Below are 18,564 nucleotides of genomic sequence, written 5' to 3' on the forward strand. Positions count from 1 at the left end.
TATGTGTGGCACTGTGGGGACATATGTGTGGCACTGTGGGGACATATGTGTGGCACTGTGGGGGCATATCTGCCACTGTGGGGGCATATATGTATGGCACTGTGGGGGCATGTTAGTAAATGGCATCAGTTGTGCGGCAGCGGCGCGTTGGGCATAATGTGTAATAGGCATTACGTTGTGGGGAGTATTGTGTACTTGCCATCATGATGTGCGGCGTAATATGTAATGTGTAATTAGCATCACAGATAAAAAAGTGTATAATGATTTAAGTAGCCTGTCATTGTTTGGCCTTGATCTGTGAGGCATACTAGGTAACTGTGTGGGGCTTTATATTTTTATGTCACCGTGTGGTCTTCAGCCCGCCAACTTAAGTGCGGGAGGACAATGACAATTCCTGCGGTAACCAATGTCTGGACATGCAGGTTGCAAAAGTGAGATGTAAGGTAATTGTTTTGCTGCTAGACCACGCCCTTATTTAAGCCACACCCCCTTTTAAAATAAGCCACGCCCCCTTTTTCGCCGCGCGCGCCTTAGGCGCGCGCAATTTCTTGTATTTCATGTTATGTATTTGGGGGGGGGGGGGGGGGGGCGCATTTTTATTTATTTGCCCTGGAAGCTAAATTGTCTAGACACTGATATATTGATCTCACTTCGAAGAAAAACCCCACCCAAATCTAACTCTCTCTGCACATGTTATATCTGCCCCACCTGCAGTGCACATGGTTTTGTCCATTTGAGAAGGAATTTGCCTCTAAGAGTGAACTAGAATAAGGCCTATAGTGCCCACATGCAAAACCATGTTGAAAAAATGAAGTGGAGGACATTTAAAATGTGCAGATTTAGTTTTTAGAGGGGTGAGTACAGATTGAAATAGAAATTGCAGTGTATAAACAAAAACTAAAAGATACTAGAGCTCATATTTCACCTCTAGCGTCTGTCTCCTCAGGAGTGCAATGAGGGAAGGTGGCAGCGGGCTGTGAAGGCAGGCGGAGAACTGTGGAAGGCGGCCGCGAGCCATGAAGGCAGGCGGAGATCTGTGGAAGGCTGCAGCGGTCTATGAAGGCAGGCGGAGATTAACCCCTGGCAACAAGCAGGTACTTTAAGATGAATTACAAGCCTTATGGGACACTGGGGCAGATGTATTAAGCCTTAACAAGAGATAAATGCAAGGGTGATAAGGAGAGATAAACGTCCAGCCAATCAGCTCCTTTCTGACTTTTTTCAAACACAGCCTGTAACATAGCAGTTAGCAGGTGATTGGCTGGATGTTTATCTCTCCTTATCACCCTTGGATTTAGCTCTTGTTAAAGCTTAATACATCTGCCCCTATGGGCAGTATTAAATGAGCTTATTTATGGCGTGCAGCGAATCCTGTTTAGGATCCGCTGCACTGTCGCCGTGTTCCGGAGCCTCGCTGTCCCCCTGCTATCCCCCTATTCAATGTCGCAGGGGCTCGCTGCCCCTGACGGCGAATGTGAACCCCTGCTGCGGACGCCGCAGGGAGCCCGAGGACAGCGGCAGGCAGGGAGATGGAAGTCTCCCTGCCTGCCCCAGAACCTATGTGGGGGGGAGGTGGGCTCCCCGAGAGCCAGACAGCACAGGCTGCCCCTCGGGTGAGCCAGCAGGGGACCGGGTATTCACTGCACCCGATCGTGCATACGTAATGATAACAAAGGGAATTCAAATGTGGCGCCAAAGGAGAGCCAATCATGGCTCTTGCTCTGGAGCCCAATGGCTCTCCACGTCACAAACCAATCCTGGCTCGCCACGTCACGAGCCCCGGGGGCTGGTTTGATCTAACCAGCGCCGGGAGTGAGGAGGACAGTTCGGCGACGGAGGAAGAAGATAGCGAAGAGCCAGAGAGTGAGGAGACACAGCCGCCGGAAGCCCCGGGAGGCGGCATCTGTGTGCGCAGGACTGCTACACGCTTCCGCCCGCTGGGCGAAGTACACAGTGCCGGGGACAGCCATCGAAGATGGAAGAAGCCCGGGTGCGGCGGGGTGCAACGCAAAAGAGCTTGCCCCGGCCCCCGCTGCCCCGGTGAAGACTGCAGGAAGCCCGGAGGTGGACCCCCGACGTGGCTGGACCAGGCTTGGTCCAGCAGAAGTCCCTAGGACGGGTAAGTCCACATGCGGGTCCCCTCCCTAGACCACCAGGTGTTCGGGCAATAGGCCCGTGGGCCCAATTCCTCACTCTGACAGTGAGCGTTGGGACGTTGCCAGGCAACGTCCCAGAGCTTCCGCCCGGCGGCCGCAGACGCGCGCACCTGACGTTAGTCAGGTGGCGCAAAAATTGAATAAATGTGCTGGGCACAGATGCCGGTTATAGCTTTTTGGTCCCCAGAGTATGTTTGCTCTGTCCAGCCTTGCTTCTCCGGTCCCCGAGGCTTCCTAGTTCTCGGTCCCAGGATACTGCTGCAGCCAGTGTCTTACTGTTGTAGCCAGTGTCCTACTGCTGCAGCCAGTGTCCTACTACTGCCAGTGTCCAGCTGCATCCTGTGTCCTGCTCCACCCAGTGTCCTGCTTCAGCCAGTGTCCAGCGTGGGCCAGGATCCTGTATCCGCCAAAGCATTCTTCAACATCCAGAGCCCAGCTTCAGCGCGTGCTTACACTCGGCCCACACCTTCCATCATTCGTGGGTCACGTAAGTGCTCCCTGTGGAGCCTGGGTCTCTTTTCCTTGTATTCTGTGGCCCGCCGTGGCCGTGCCCCTCCGTGGGTTCAGTATTATCCGCACCAGCTGTTCTATCCTTCTTTCTCTTTTCCCGTCTCCCATTAGTCTTCTATTAGATCTTTTAGGCAGGGAGTGCCCCTTTGATTTTCAGTGTTTTGAGGAGTCGCCTCCCCTGTGTGGTATCCTGGTTGGGACTCCTCTTATGGTCCACTTGTGTCTGTGACTCGGTCGCATCCCGGTTTGGCCAGGTGCCGGCAGTCAGGGGTCTTCTTCCAGCTAGGCCCGGTAGCTAGTGGTCCTCTTGTGCACCCTGTGGCGATCGTCTACCCCTTGTCCTTTTCCAAAGACCTAGCTGCATCGGGGTTGGAGCGGGCCTAACTCGCTCCTTCGGACGCGGCGGCCACAGGTGAAGCCTAGCTCTACAGGGATTTACCATCTGCCTCAGGGGCTCAACAGAGTCAGAGTAGCATCCGCTGTGGCCGTCCTAACCGGCGGTCCCGGCTACGGGCTCACGCCTGACCTCCTGCTTCTACCAACTTACAGCCTCTCCCCAAGTCCTTGGGGACAACATAACAGTAAGAGGCCTGCGTCGACAGGCCGCGAATTCAGGTATCCCCACAAGGGTTATTATGGTATGACTGGGAGCAGCCAGAGGGAGGTAGGCCCTCGTTAGGTGTTGGTGCAGTGTTGTCTATTTGCATTGTACTGTATGCTGTACTTGGGTTCACCAATTGTGGCCCTGTGCAGATTGTGTTCTTTTTAAGGTTGTGCGTGCGTCAAGCCGCAGTTGCGCGACGCTAGGCCGTGGCATCGGAAGATCCGGCGCTAGGTCACAGGTTGCGCGGGCATTAGGTGCCAGGTTGCGCGATGCTAGGCTGTGGCATCTAGGGATCCAGCGCTAGGTCGCGAGGTACATAAGACGGCTGCAGGATGCGTGGGCGTTAAGCCGCAGGCGCATTGGTGCATTGCCCTGCCCTAAGGAGCAGGAGGTTACGTGAGTTTATTTTTAGGTGCCGGTATCTGCATTGGAAGTGTGACGGAAGACCAGTAAACGACTGGTGAGTAGAAATTGTATTGCATCTGTTGTTGTGTTGTTTGTGCTCCTTCCCCTCCCCGGAGCGTTCCCCCACCCCATTTACACCTGCCGTGTTCCACAAGCGGGTGTAACCATTCTGAGGCCAATAGTGCCTGTGATGAGCATCCCCTCCCTCCCCTTAGGCGATTTCCCCCCCCCCCCTGGTTTCCCTTATAGGTGCAGTCGCTTCCGGAAATCGGTGGAGCAAGAGGACGGTACCGGGACCATCATAGACCCGAAGGTGAGAGAGCTACCGCGTCTCCCACATTTGGCGTAGTCGGCAGGATCTGAACCCACAGGCGCGATGTGGGGCACCCCCAGAGAGACCCGCCGGAAGGACCTTCCGTAAGTGCCTTACCCCTGTGTTGATGAAGACGGTTGGGTGACGGTGACAGGAGCGGACCTGATGAGGATTGTACAGAGGTCCATCCAGTGCGACAAGGGCCAGCGACGGGAGGAGAGGCTTGCGAAGGCTCTGGTGACCCCTTGCCAGACATGTCAGCAGATGGGACACTTTACCAGCTACTGCCCCCGGAGCCAGGCTGCGATGGAAAGTACTAGATCGACGGAGTGGAAGGGGCCAAGGCATCAAGACCCCTTGGTGATGGAGATGGCCGCAATATCTCCCTTGCGGATCACGGAAACGCCCCCAAGGAACCCTCGGCACTCCCCATGCTGGACCAGTCTCCAACTTGAACGGTTGGGACCAGAAGCTCCGGGAGGTAGGGACGTGCCGATAGGAGGAAGGAAGTCCGCGGAGGAAGAAGACGTCCTAGAGCAAAAGGTCTCGCCGGGAGCGCATTGGTGGGCAGATACCACCGGGGGAGACGAAGGCTACACAGCAAGATGGGACGAGCCCTGGTGTGAACTCTGCAATGAGGTGGACCACGAACCGCCGGATTGCCTCTACGTCTCCGCCCAGACGATTAAGAATTGGCGCCAGGGGTACGTCGACCACCATGACCCCACCAACTGGTCCTCGGAGGACGACTGGAGCGAAGAGGAATCGGAGAGGTGCACGGGCTGCGGCGACCTTGACCACATACGCCCTGAATGCCCCTGGCCTATGGACTACGATTCGCGGGACAAGACTGACCCTGGAGGATCTGAGGACGACGGTTGATAGACTATGGAAGAAGATGACGCCCCCCCCCCCTCGAGGGCGGCTGCCCGAGAGGTAGGGAGTGCCCCAGAGGGAAGGACTGGTGGGCAGAGGGCAACCCCTCGACAGGGAAAACGGATAGAGGCCCTTGGAAGGAAAATCTCCCAGTTGGCCTATGGCGAGTGGCCACGGCGAATGACCCCTCCCTCAGAGAAGCCGACGGAGGAGGCCTGAAGCCAAACACAGGAGTCCAACGCCCACAGAAGACCTATCCCTGGAAGCCATACCCCCAGACAAGAAGGTGGAGGTGAGTTTGCCTTCCACAGATGCTGACCCAGGCACCCCAGATGGGAAATTCGGACCAGGACCGACTTCCCGAGAGGACAAGGGTGACCCAGACGCCGGAACGCAGGTAATAGCTCACTTTGTGGGGACCACAAAGGAAAAGGGGGGGGGGGGGGGCAAGTGTAGAAGTACGCCCTGGTGCAGTAGCACCGGGACGGAAGGAGCAGTGCCGCTGCCGGGTGGCGCTGCAGTCAGGGCCAGTGTACTCGTGCGGTCACTGGCCCTGCTGCTGGTTTGCGCCTGCTTCCTGGCCTGGGGTGGCCTGGCGCCACCCCAGGGAGCCAGAAGCAGACCCTCTAATGACGCCGGGTGTGGGGGCAGTGGCGAGCCTTCGCTGCTGATCCCCACGAACAAAGGGAATTCGAATGTGGCACCAAAGGAGAGCCAATAATGGCTCTCGCTCTGGCGCCCAATGGGAAGCGGCGGCGGCGCGCCAATCATGGCTCGCCACGTCACGTTTGATCTAACCAGCGCCTGGAGTGAGGAGGACAGTTCGGCGACGGAGGAGGAAGATAGCGAAGAGCCCGAGAGTGAGGAGACACAGCCGCCGGAAGCCCCGGGAGGCAGCAGCTGTGTGCACAGGACTGCTACACGCTGCCGCCCGCCGGGCGAAGTACACAGTGTCGGGGACAGCCAGCGAAGACGGAAGAAGCACGGGTGCGGCGGGGTGCAACGCAAAAGAGCTTGCACCAGCCCCCGCTGCCCCGGTGAAGACTGCAGGAAGCCCGGAGGTGGTGGGAAGCATCCCACCTTCGGTGAAGACGGACCCCCGATGTCGCTGGACCAGGCTTGGTCCAGCGGAAGTCCCTAGGATGGGTAAGTCCACATGCGGGTCCCCTCCCTAGACCACCAGGTGTTCGGGCAATAGGCCCGTGGGCCCAATTCAGGCACCAGGCCTGCGGGACCATAGTCGGGCTCTAGGCCCGTGGGGGCCTCAGGTTGGTGGCGTTGGGCATTAGGCCCCTTTGTGTGCGTTGGGCATTAGGCCCCTTGTGTGTGTCGGGCATTAGGCCCAGTTGTGCTCTGGGCTTTAGGCCCATATAGTCGGCCCTCAGGCCCAATTGTGTTTGCTGGGCACCAGGCCCATCTGTGTCGCTGGGCACCAGGCCCATCTGTGTCGCTGGGCGCAAGGCCCATCTGTGTCGCTGGGCGCAAGGCCCATCTGTGTCGCTGGGCGCAAGGCCCATCTGTGTCGCTGGGCGCAAGGCCCATCTGTGTCGCTGGGCGCAAGGCCCATCTGTGTCGCTGGGCGCAAGGCCCATCTGTGTCGCTGGGCGCAAGGCCCTTGTTGTGCACGAGGCCCAGACCCTCCTAGGGCTGAGGCCTCTCTGAAGAAGTAAGAGGCCTGCGTCGACAGGCCGCGAATTCAGGTATCGCCACAAGGGTTATTGTGGTATGGCTGGGAGCAGCCAGAGGGAGGTAGGCCCTCGTTAGGTGTTGGTGCAGTGTTGTCTATTTGCATTGTACTGTTTAATTTGACACAGTGTACTGTATGCTGTACTTGGGTTCACCAATTGTGGCCCTGTGCAGATTGTGTTGTGTTCTTTTCAGGTTGTGCGTGAGTCAAGCCGCAGGTTGCGCGACGCTAGGCCGTGGCATCGGAAGATCCTGCACTATTTTGCAGGTTGCGCAGGCGTTAGGCGCCAGGTTGCTTGACGCTAGGCCGTGGCATCGGAAGATCCGGCGCTAGGTCACAGGTTGCGCGGGCATTAGGTGCCAGGTTGCACGGGGCTAAGCTGTGACATCTAGGGATCCAGCGCTAGGTCGCGAGGTACGTAAGACGGCTTCAGGCCGCAGGGTGCACGGGCGTCAAGCCGCAGGCGCGTTGGTGTATGGCCCTGCCCTAGGGAGCAGGAGGTTACGGGAGTTGATTTTCAGGTGCTGGTATCCGCATTGGAAGCGTGACGGAAGACCAGTAAACGACTGGTGAGTAGAAATTGTATTGCATCTGTTGTTGTGTTGTTTGTGCTCCTTCCCCTCCCCGGAGCTTTCCCCCACCCCAGTTACACCTGCAGTGTTCCACAAGCAGGTGTAACCATTCTGAGGCCAATATTGTCTGGGATGAGCATCCCCTCCCTCCCCTTAGGCGATTCCCCCCCCCCCCCCCCCCCCCCCGGTTTCCCTTATAGGTGTAGTCGCTTCCGGAAATCGGTGGAGCAAGAGGACGGTACCGGACCATCATAGACCCGAAGGTGAGAGACGGAGCGCAGCGAGGTGAGCCCCTGCGCCTCCCACACACACATACATACATACATACACACACTAGGTGATTCATTGCGTTCTTCACACCGTCGTAAGGGGTTAACCTATGAACGCGTTTATTGCATTTAATATGGGTTTTATTATATGGTGCTGCGGGAGGACAGACAGAAGGATCGTGTGGTGTGTGTGTGTGGGGGGGGGGGGAGGCACAGAGAGAGAGGTTGAGTAGAGAGACAGGTGAGAGACGGGGGGGGGGGGGGGGGGTGTCCAGCCGAGAGAGAGGGTAGGAGCAGGCACGGAGAGAGAGAGGTCTATGAATGAGGACGTTCTTTTTCATCCACCCAACCCCAGATTACGGCCATGCCTCACACGCTGCAGGAGTTGACAGCAGCTTGAAAATGTGTACTGATAAAAGGACCATCACCTTAACACTGCCAGAGCCAGGACATGAAATTGCAATGTGCGGCAACACTTCCGGTGTTCCGCAATTGCTGTGGGCTGTGATCATGCACCACGCACATAGGCAATTAAGTTTTGTGGTGTGCGGACAGGCGGCGGGTGTATACGTGGAGATGGGGACGGGTGCTCTGACAGTGTCAGCGGCCATAGTGAACAGTGAGAAGAGGGAGAGAGGGAGGGATGGAGAGAGGGAAGAGAAGGCAGCAGCCAGAGCATCAATTAGCAGAGGAGGTGGCTGCGGGGAGCAGCTAAGGGACGGATGCACTGACAGCGTACGGAGTGAATAGCGGCTGGAGGAAACTGCACAGTGGGCGGACCGTGGCTGGCGAGTCACCTCTGTGCCCTTCAGATGACAGACGGCGGCCGCTCACTCTCCGCCTGCTGTTAATAGTTTAGTAGATGAAGTGTTGGGCAGGGACCGTTTGCAGCTCAGAGGAGGTCAAACGGAGATCTGCCGTGACTGGCAGCCCTGTCATGCAATCCCTGGGCAGCAACAGGAGGCAGGCTGGGCATCAGTTATGGGGGGGCATGGCAAGAGTTTCCTACAAAGGATGTGATACAACGACACAGGGAGGAGGCAGATCTTAGTGAAGACACAGGATCCTTTATTGGGCAGGACCCCGATCTGTCACTGACTCCACCCAGCGTTATACACACAGGGGGTTATTCTTGTACACTCTTTCTGACAAATTCCTTCTTAGATGGACAAAACCCTGTGCACTGCAGGGGGGCAGATGTCAAATGTGCAGAGAGAATTAGATTTGGGTGAGTTATTTTGTTTCTGTGCAGGGTAAATACTGGCTGCTTTATTTTTACACTGCAATATAGATCTCACTTTGAAGTAAAACCCCACCCAAATCTAATTCTCTCTGCACAAGTAACATCTGCCCCACCTGCAGTGCACATAGTTTTGTCCACCTAAGAAGGAATTTGTCAGAAAGAGTGAACCAAAATAACCCCCACAGTCACAGAGTGACAGATCTGGCTAAATATATGTTACACACACATACATATATACATATGCTCATTATATATATCTATATTAAATGAATATTATATTTCCAGATTGGGATCGTCCGGATCCCGGGATTTGGCCCCAAAATTCCCAGGATTTCAGGAATAAACTGCGCAGTCTAATGACGGGCAGTGTCTGAGCATCCGCACAGATGCTGCCTGGCTGTTCCCGACCTGGCTTGTGGCCTCTGCAGCATGTCATAGGTCACTCTGCGCAGGCCCCAGGGCTGCACTTCCGCTGCCCAACCTCTTCCGGCTGCACATAGTGACACAAGTACCTCCGGCATCACACCCACCACATGCCTCCATTCCACTCAAGTCAATGTGGGGGGCAGGGGCAGTTTTGTATCAGGGATGCCAAACCAGGAATCAGGGGATTGAGAATTTTCAACCCCGATTTAAAGGATATTATTCATTTGTGGTTTTCCTTATTTTTGCAGTATCCTTGGATTAGAATGGCATGTTTGCAAGATGTCAGAGGACCTATATTTACTTATACTGTATGTTGCCAGAGAGATATCTATTTATATAGCCGTATCATTTGCTATTACATCCATTTCTGCAAAACTCTATTAGGGTTCCTTTTTATTAGAGATGTATAGCACGCAAGGAGATATGAAACACGAGTCACAGTTTCGATCTTCCTGCCATTTGGAGTTTAAAGTTTAAATCCAAATTTCAAGTTTTATCCATTTTTATCAATAATTATTGATTTTATAGCGATATTAAACTGAACTAAAATCTGAATCCAAACCCAAACATTTAAGGGTCATTTTCCTATACCAAAATACGAGGATAAAATTAGAATCTAAATCAAAACATGGGGTGCACACATACGGGTATACTGGATCTGCTTTTTAGGAGATCCCATTTAGCACCTTTATCTCCTCTACTCACTGATGTTCTTTTGACATCACAAAGATATTTCCATAAGTTCTCTTTTCTGTAGAATGCAGAATTACATAGTATGTCTGAGTTTAACACACAGAGGTCACGTTGAATGCAGATTTAAATATATGTAAAACCAAGTTCCTCTCTGTATAACACCTGGAGCCACTGAAGGTCCCTAACTGCAGTCATATACTAACAATCTAGGTGATTCATCGCGCCCTTCAAACCGTCGTTAGGGGCTCTGCCCCCTAACATGGGAACGGCTTTATTGTGTGAAATATGGTTTGTGCGGGAGGGGCGGGTGTTTTGTTTTCACAGGTGGATGTGGGGGTGCTGTGGGGGTGCGTGAGGGGCAGGTGCGAGGGGCAGTGGAGAGGATGCTGTGGGTGTTCTCAATTGGCCCCATTCATACTATGGGGCTGATTCAGAATAGCTGGTATCGATCCGTATTCGGCCCCAGTCCTGATGCTTGGGGTTTGCGAATGAGCATATGCATTTCTGTGCATGTGCAAACCCCGGCACCAAACGGGTATGCGAGTTACATACTCACCAGGCCGTTTGTTACGGGGAGGGGGAGACGGAGGCTGAAGGGTGCTGGTAGACGCAGGTGGGCATAGGAGCCAATTCCTGCCGCGGGCAGGTGGCTGACGTAGCATGACGTCAGTGCCCGCCCCCTCTTTGGTGGACTCTGGACATAAATAAAGGTCAGTTTAGGCTGACTTATTTCCAAAGGGGAGAAAAATAATTTGATGGTCAGCAACCACCGCATGATTTCTTTCCCTATTGGCCACATGTGAGGGGATGTGTTTTCGTACATCCCCGCACATGTTACCTAGGGGATTTGTCCATTGGGCCGGCAGTGGTAAGCAGCGGACAACTGCTGTTTAGTGAGCGATAAGGAATCAGGCCCTATGAGTATCGTCATTGTCTATATGGATGTGTTGTTGTCAGTTTATTATAGACTTCTGAATGTTAATTTACTGACTCCATACTGGAAATAGTCCATAAAAATATAATATTCAAACAACTAAAATCACTTCTTATGGTGCGAGCTATACTGTAAATAGCTTAGTAGTTTTATTATTTATTTACAGTTTTTCTATAGCTCAGCATATTCCATTGCGCTTTACAATTGGAAACTGATAAAACAAACTGGGTAGTAACATATCAATAAAGAGGTAGGAGGGCCCTGCTCACGAGCTTACAAGTTTTAGCAGATATGTTTTCATATATCCCTAATTTTTCGTGAAAAAACAAATATCAGTTCATTTTAGTTGAATATGAATAGATTTGTCTGACAATTGATAACCATAATAATAATAATAATAATAATAATAATAATAGAAAAGAACATGTCAATATGTGAGTCATGACATGCAGATACTGATGAAAAGGAGGTAATACAATCTAGATACTTGTACTGCAAACATGTCATTAGGGCTATTCTCAGCACAACGGCTGTAACCCGTTTAAGACAGTAGTATTTATTATCTGTTTATGGTGTGGCGCTATATAGACTCGTCTTTTTTTTTACTAGTTGTCTATATATCCAGTTACGCTTATTACATGCTTGGGAGAAATACTGTAAGCATGGCCTGACAGTACTCACACAAGTAGAACAACGGGTATATACATCTGCAAACCGTTTGCCTTGTACTTCATAATAAAATGTAACAGTATTGACAACCATTGAAAATAATTTTTATTGACTATTTATAATGTTTTACTGACAAATACAGTAGTATATTCCTCACATTATCTACACAGGGCTTGCAGATGTTAAATATACAGTGGGATCTGAATTTACTTTCAACTTATTTGAGGAAAATCTTTTTAATCTATCCTGTGCCTAACTGAAAATGCCTTAAATAGACATGTTAGTGGCAACTGCAGCACAAATTCTTGTTTTTACTGTCAGTTAATTTAATGATGACTGGCAGCTGGAGAATGCTAACTATTGGAATCTCACCATATACTTAGTAAAATAAATGATCAGAAATGCAGTTGAGCAGATCTGTGTAGTGTGTGGCTGCAAGGGATTTAACGTATATACTCGAGTATAAGTCGACCCGAATATAAGCCGAGGCACCTAATTTTACAACAAAAAAACTGGGAAAACTTATTGACTCAAGTGGGACCATCACTCGAGTATAAGCCGAGGGGGGCTTTTTCAGCATAAAAAATGTACTGAAAAAGTAGGCTTATACTCGAGTATATATGGTATATGATAAAGCCATTACTCACTACTTATTCTTCTAGAGCTTTCTGCTTCTTTTTACACTGTTGATCACACTCTTCTCATACAAACGCTACACTCAAAAGGTCTTAATGATACAGCCCTTTCCTGGTTCTCATCTTACCAATGTGATCTCTCTTTCAGTGTTTGCTTCTCTGATTCCATCTTCTCTACACTACCTCTTTCAGTCAGAGTTTCTCAATCTATAGTTCATCTCTTGGCAAACTAATCAGCTCTTTTGGATTTTAGTATTACCTATATGTGGACGATACTCAAAATCTATCTATCAACCCCAGAGTTATCACCAGTGGTTTTGGGCAGAGTCTCTGAATTCATCTCTGCCATCTTATCTTGGATGTCTTCTTGCCACCTCAAACTCAATATTCTAAAATGGATTTTCCCACCAGCTAAGAACAGTTACCATCCTGATATCTCCATAACTGTTGACATCTCAACAATCTAGCCTACTCCACAGGCTCGCTACCTATGGGTCATCCTTGACTCTGAACTCTCCTTTGTTGCCCACATTCAATCTGTCTCTAAATCATGTTATATGCATCAAAAAAACATATCCAAAATATATAACACAAGACAATGCTAAATCTCCAATCCATTATATCCCACATTGATTATTTCAATAGTCTTACTGGTCTTCCCAAGAACAGACACACGCCACTGCAATCCATTTTGAATGCTGCTGCTAGTCTGATCTTCCTAGATAGAGGTTTATCATCTGCTGATTTGCTCTGCCAGATGCTCCATTGGTTGCCTGTATTTTACCATATTCAATATAAAATATTTCTATTCACATATAAAGCTATTAACAATACTACACCAACGTATATCTTTTTATTTATCTTTAAATATCTCCCAACTTGACCACTCCACTCTGTACAAGATCTGCATCTGTCCTCTGCAAGGATTGCTAGCTCCAATTCACTATCACAGGACGTTCATTGAGCTGCCTCCACCCTATGAAATGCCCTTCCATGCACAATAAGAATTTCCAGTAGCCTCCAAACTTTCAAGCGTTCCCTGAAAACTCACCTCTTCAGGCAAGCCTATCATATTTTAGTACCACACACATAACCTTATGTATTATATTGCTTCCTTTCCGGACTTGCAATGCTATTACTGGAGCGTGTTCTTGCGTTTCCCTCCTATGTTCCTCCTACCTCCATGTCTGTCTGTTGTTACTCAGTTTGTTCTATCACTGTCTGCAATTGTAAAGCACAACAGAATCTGCTGCGCTATATAAGAAACATATATGACTTCACACATGACTTCCAGCTAGAAGAGAAGCCAGTGATTTCACTATGTTGTGGTGGTTGTTTCCTGTAATTGAGAGGAGTTACCTCTGTTCTAGAACCTTTCTATCATTCTCGGTAAATTGTGGATATGGTTCATACAGCTCTGGAGACTTAATGACCACATTTTTGAGGACCTCGTTTAACAGGTCACAATCGTTTTTTCTGATGACCTCCATTTATTGATGTTTTATCATCGTTCAAATTCTTCCATTGTACAGACCTAAATATGAGGTCTAAATCTTGCAACACCCCTGATGAAGTCGTTCTGACGAAACGTGTTGGGTTTTAATAAAGAATTTCGCATCTGAACTGAGTATACGATTTATTTTGGAAAATAACTAGCACATAACGGAGGCCATATTGTGTATATATATATATATATATATATATATATATATATATATATATATATATATATATATATATATATATATATATATATATATATATATATATATATATATATATATATATACACATACACACAATAATAATAATTGTGTATATTACTGTACTTTACTGAAAGCATAAACATGGAAGTTAAAATATACAGTATATTCAATGTCAACTGCTGACTAGAGAACTTGGGTAGTTGCAAACCATTAGTAAAATATGTAATACAGAAACTAAAGCATAACTTGCATAAGAAAAAAAAGGCTATCTACTGTATGTTCAGCAATTACACAATGTGTGAAAGTTTTCATGAAAAGGAAATGCAATATTACAACAACCACACCTAAGTAAGAGCTCAGTATAACAGCCCTCATTGCATATTTACATTTTATTATCTGTGCTACGCTTAACAGCATAAGCAAATAGCATATGAACTCAATTCCAACTTTGCATTACCTATACTGTACCATGTAGATAGAATGCCTCAGCAGTGTACTTGGAAACTTATATGATTCAGCCCATTTATGTCAGATAGGGCACTTCTGTATTTAGCAAATTATACTGATAAGTCGTTTGCTTACTCTTGGTTGTTTCATTGATAGTTCCCTGATAGCAATAGGTTTTATCACGTAAGAAAAAGCAGTATGGCAGCTCCTAGAAATTGTACTATAAGTTAGTATAGACATTATTTGTAACTGACTGTGACATCTTGTTCTCTCACACTGAGCGGGATGCTCTAATATCCGCGCCCCCCTGTCTGCCGCACATCGCGTGTAACCTAGGCACAACATTATTACTTGACCCCATCACTTTGCTGCCCTCCTCATGTTAGGGCATCCTGATTACCACAGCACATGCACACAAGAGCGCAAAGCCATTGAGTCTTTGCTTTTAACTGTGTGCCACTTTCTTTCCAAAGTTGTCACTGTGATGATGACATTGGGGAAGTGGTAGCTGCATGCCAGCATATGATATATATAAGTATATTCTGGTTGTAGAGTGTGAAGGGCAAGACCCACATGTTTGCTGCACTTCCTACACCAATTATAAATATACCTACAGTATGTATTAAGGGTAACACACAACTTTGATCTGAGGAGAGTCTTACACTTTTTAACCAATGATTGATACTATTCTAAACGTGTGCCTCTTGCCACTGCCACCCAGTGCAGGCCAAGTAATCACCAACCTCTAATTTTACAAAACATTTTCTATTATTAAATTAATGGTATCAACTGCACAGTTCTAAATTAAACTTCCTCTACTCCTTTATTCTTCAGTTACCTCCACATTAGGTCTATTCATGAAACAGTGACAAGAGTGGACAAGTGTGCCAGTGGAGAAGTTGCCCATGCCAACCAGTCAGCTGCTAGTGCTACCTATAATTTTATAGAATGTACTTCATAAATTTACCTCAATGCTGATTGGTTGCCATGGGCAACTTCTCCACTGGCTCACCTCCATTGTTTTCACTGCTTCATTAATAGACCCTGTATATCCTATTCCTAACAGACTATATTAACTCTTTGAGTGCCAACGTTGCTGTAGAGATGTGCAAACTATTCGCTAACAATGCCAGGGCCATAGTCAAAACTGGGTAGATAAAGAAATGTGCATTCAAATCAGTGACATTATGGTACAGTTGTATCATATTCATTTTAATACAGTTCCAGGTATACATGGCCAATAAAGTTGATTCTGGTCCTGATGAGCAGCATTTTGAAAAGCAAAACAAAGTAATAGCTTTTTAATTCAATCAGAAGTGTTAGCTGACAGGACTATAATGACGTGCTTTATTATGACAGACTTGAAATGAGCCATGAAAAAGTCTGCACAAAGCCCTTTAAATTACAGTCATGCATCTGTGTGCAGGCACAAGCATGCTATACAAGTATATTCCTTGCAGTGCCAGTTACACATTCATTGTGGTTTGTAGTATATCCTTGCTGTTAATCTTCCCTTGCTGTGAGGTAATCCACACTCACATTACACAGCTTTATAATTGGCAAAAACTAAAGAATAAACCAAAACTACATATAGAGTACTCATGTGCTTTCCTATATCAAACTACCTACTGTAGGAGGACTCAAATGAAATTAGTCACAGGCTAATATTATGCAGTGGAACCAAAGTCAGATGCACGTAGGTGGCAAGTGATCACTATTACAAGTGGTTTTGTTGTGGTGAGGTGTGAAGAATTGTGGCTGACAAATCCACAAGAAAGTCACGCACAAAAAATGCTTCTGTCCACCCAAGGTTTCCCCTCCTGAACAAGGTATACTTTCCTTCTCAATTATTTGACTGACATATTATAGAAGTCCCATATTAATGCTGAGGTTACAGCGACGTAACTTTCGGTTTTGTAAAGTTCTTGCATTAAATGTGTCCCTATATGTCATAAGCAAAACTTATACTTTATTGATGGTGCATCGGGGTAGGGCTAATATTTTTTATCTAAATTAGAAGAACTGCATAGATATTAAAATGGCACAGTGATATATTCATGAATTCATAATCAATAATAACTCATATAAATATATTCAGCCTTAACATAGGGTACCATTGAATCCAAAATGTGGACTTGCACTATTAAGCTAAACTTGCACACAAGATTTAGGGCACCATACTATTAGCAGTGGTACTTTACCGCTGCTAATAGGTTTGGTGGGACTATCTTATTAGCATGTCCCTTAGCCCCAATGTATGCAAAGCCTTATCCTAGATAAGCAACCACCGGATGGGCGAAAACACATGGGATCGGGTACTTATCCCTGATCCAATGTGTTTTCACCTGAGCGCAGGTCCATTTTTGGCCGATAGAAATGGACGCAAATTGGATACAGTGATAAGGGCCATTGGTCATTAATTGCAATATCTGACTGTTTTTATCAGCCAAAAGTACATAGTTGCTAATAGGATAACACTCTAATTCCCCTTTATACCGGGTAGGCTAGTGTAAAAGCGCTTGCAAGCCGGGTATAAAATCCTGGGTGCGATCCAGCTTTCAAGTGGAAAAGGGGTATAATTCTCATAAATAAACTAAAAAGTATGATTGGATATGAAATTATTTTAACAATAATTTTTTAAACTAGCAATAATATCTTACTATGGGGCAGATTTATAAACAAGTGACATTTTAGTAATCTTAAGTGGTTCTCCAACCAATCAGCACCTGTCAATTTTCAAAACACATGACAATTACTGCAGGAGCACCATTTAAGATTGGTAATGAGTGGAATTAGAATATTACAAAATATATATCAATATGTTTTAAAATTTTAATGATTTAAGGAGATGTTGTCAGTCTACAGAGCAATTCATATTTTGTGCAACTCCTGTTCTTTAAAATAGAAATGAAATATTAACTGTTATGAGATATAGCTATGAAAATTGTATAACAAAATTCATTTATGTAGCCTAACATGTCATACAATAATTATATTTCTCACCTTAGGCCTTTTCCAGACAAAAGGTATATTTGGCTTCTCACTGTAGAACAGCGAGGAATCATTTGCAGGGAAATCTGCATCTTCAAACAGAGTACCATTTCGGAGACACTCCTGCTTCAGCTGTTCGTAACTTTTGCCAGATGAATGAATACTTCTTGCAGTCTGCGGGGAACTGGGTTCCTTCTTTCTTGGGTCTTCATAGATGTATGGCATTCTCAATCTCTACCTATCTAGTTTTTTTCAAAGTGGCACAATGTGCAAGTGTTATTAAGTTTTGGAGAAAGAAAGAAAACACAAATAGGAGTGACACAAGCACACACACACAGACAGCTACTGCATAGCAGCCTAACAGCTCAGTGGAAAATACATGCAAGGTGGACAAGCTGAAATCTTCACAGACGGGTGATTAAAACAAACATTCAAAAAATGTTTGCTCCTCCTTTCCTTGCACCTGTTAGAATGAGAGAAAACCTACCTTTGTCAAAGCAAAATGCTGTTAGAGGCAACACCCTGTTGAGCCAACAAGAGTAATGACAATCTTTTAGCCCTGACAGTATATTTTGTTGTGCTTGGTAAAAAAGGATGTTAAAATTAATTTATTTTTAAAAAGTTACATAATATATAAAAACTGTGGCACAGTTAATTCCAAGTCATTTTATTCACATTAGTGATCTGACTAATTACAAAAATACTCTTCCAAATTACCACTTAAATACATTTTCAACAGTGATTTTAATTTCTTAACAAGCTGTACAACAATTCTATGGAAACTATAGTTAAATAATTTATATTTTGCATCCTTGTTTATCACTCTTCACACCATCTTCTTTTACCTCTTTAACAATAATATAACATTTTAGCTTGGTATAATGCAGGAGTTCCCAAACTTTTTGAATCATGGCACCCTAAAGTATCAGAATATTTTCACTGCACCCCTAGGCCAAAAGTTGGTTACTAATTCAGGGAAAAATATTAAATAAGTTGTGATTTAAATGTTTTCCTTAGGTCCAGTTATGTTGTGAGAAACATGAGTCCCTTCTGTTTACCTACATATTCTTAATTGGAAGCCACAAGCACTGATTCTGCCTATTACATTGGCCATACATAATTTGAATTGGTTCTGGACCACCAACCTGAGGCACCCCTGCAAGTACTCCAAGGCACCCCAGGGAGCTTAGGCGCACAGTTTGGGAACCACTGGTATAATGACTAAAAATATTTAAATTTTAATGTGATGCAGTCATTTGGTCTACAGCATGATGATCGACAGTCATTAGGTTGACACCATTAGGTTGACATGGGAAAAGGTCAACATGGTTCTGGTGGACATGGTTCTAGGTCAAAAGGTCATTAGTTCGACAGGTCATTAGCTCGACAATGTCTAGGTCGACATTCAAAAGGTCGACATGGGGTTTT

General features: G+C 46.9%; 1 protein-coding gene across 1 annotated transcript in view; it reads right to left on the minus strand.

Moving 5' to 3' along the window:
- CAPN9 (calpain 9) overlaps nucleotides 1-17,567 on the minus strand; it is a 124,688-nt gene extending 107,121 nt beyond the window's left edge. Inside the window, exon 1 of the mRNA XM_083176463.1 lies at nucleotides 17,149-17,567. Within this exon, the coding sequence (XP_083032589.1) occupies nucleotides 17,149-17,361 (213 nt within the window). The 5' untranslated portion in view covers nucleotides 17,362-17,567. The remainder of the gene's footprint in view (nucleotides 1-17,148) is intronic.
- Between the last annotated feature and the right edge of the window lie 997 nt (nucleotides 17,568-18,564).

The sequence above is a fragment of the Crinia signifera genome, chromosome 3, assembly GCF_055691185.1.
Source record: "Crinia signifera chromosome 3, ASM5569118v1, whole genome shotgun sequence".
In the NCBI taxonomy this organism is placed as follows: domain Eukaryota; kingdom Metazoa; phylum Chordata; class Amphibia; order Anura; family Myobatrachidae; genus Crinia; species Crinia signifera.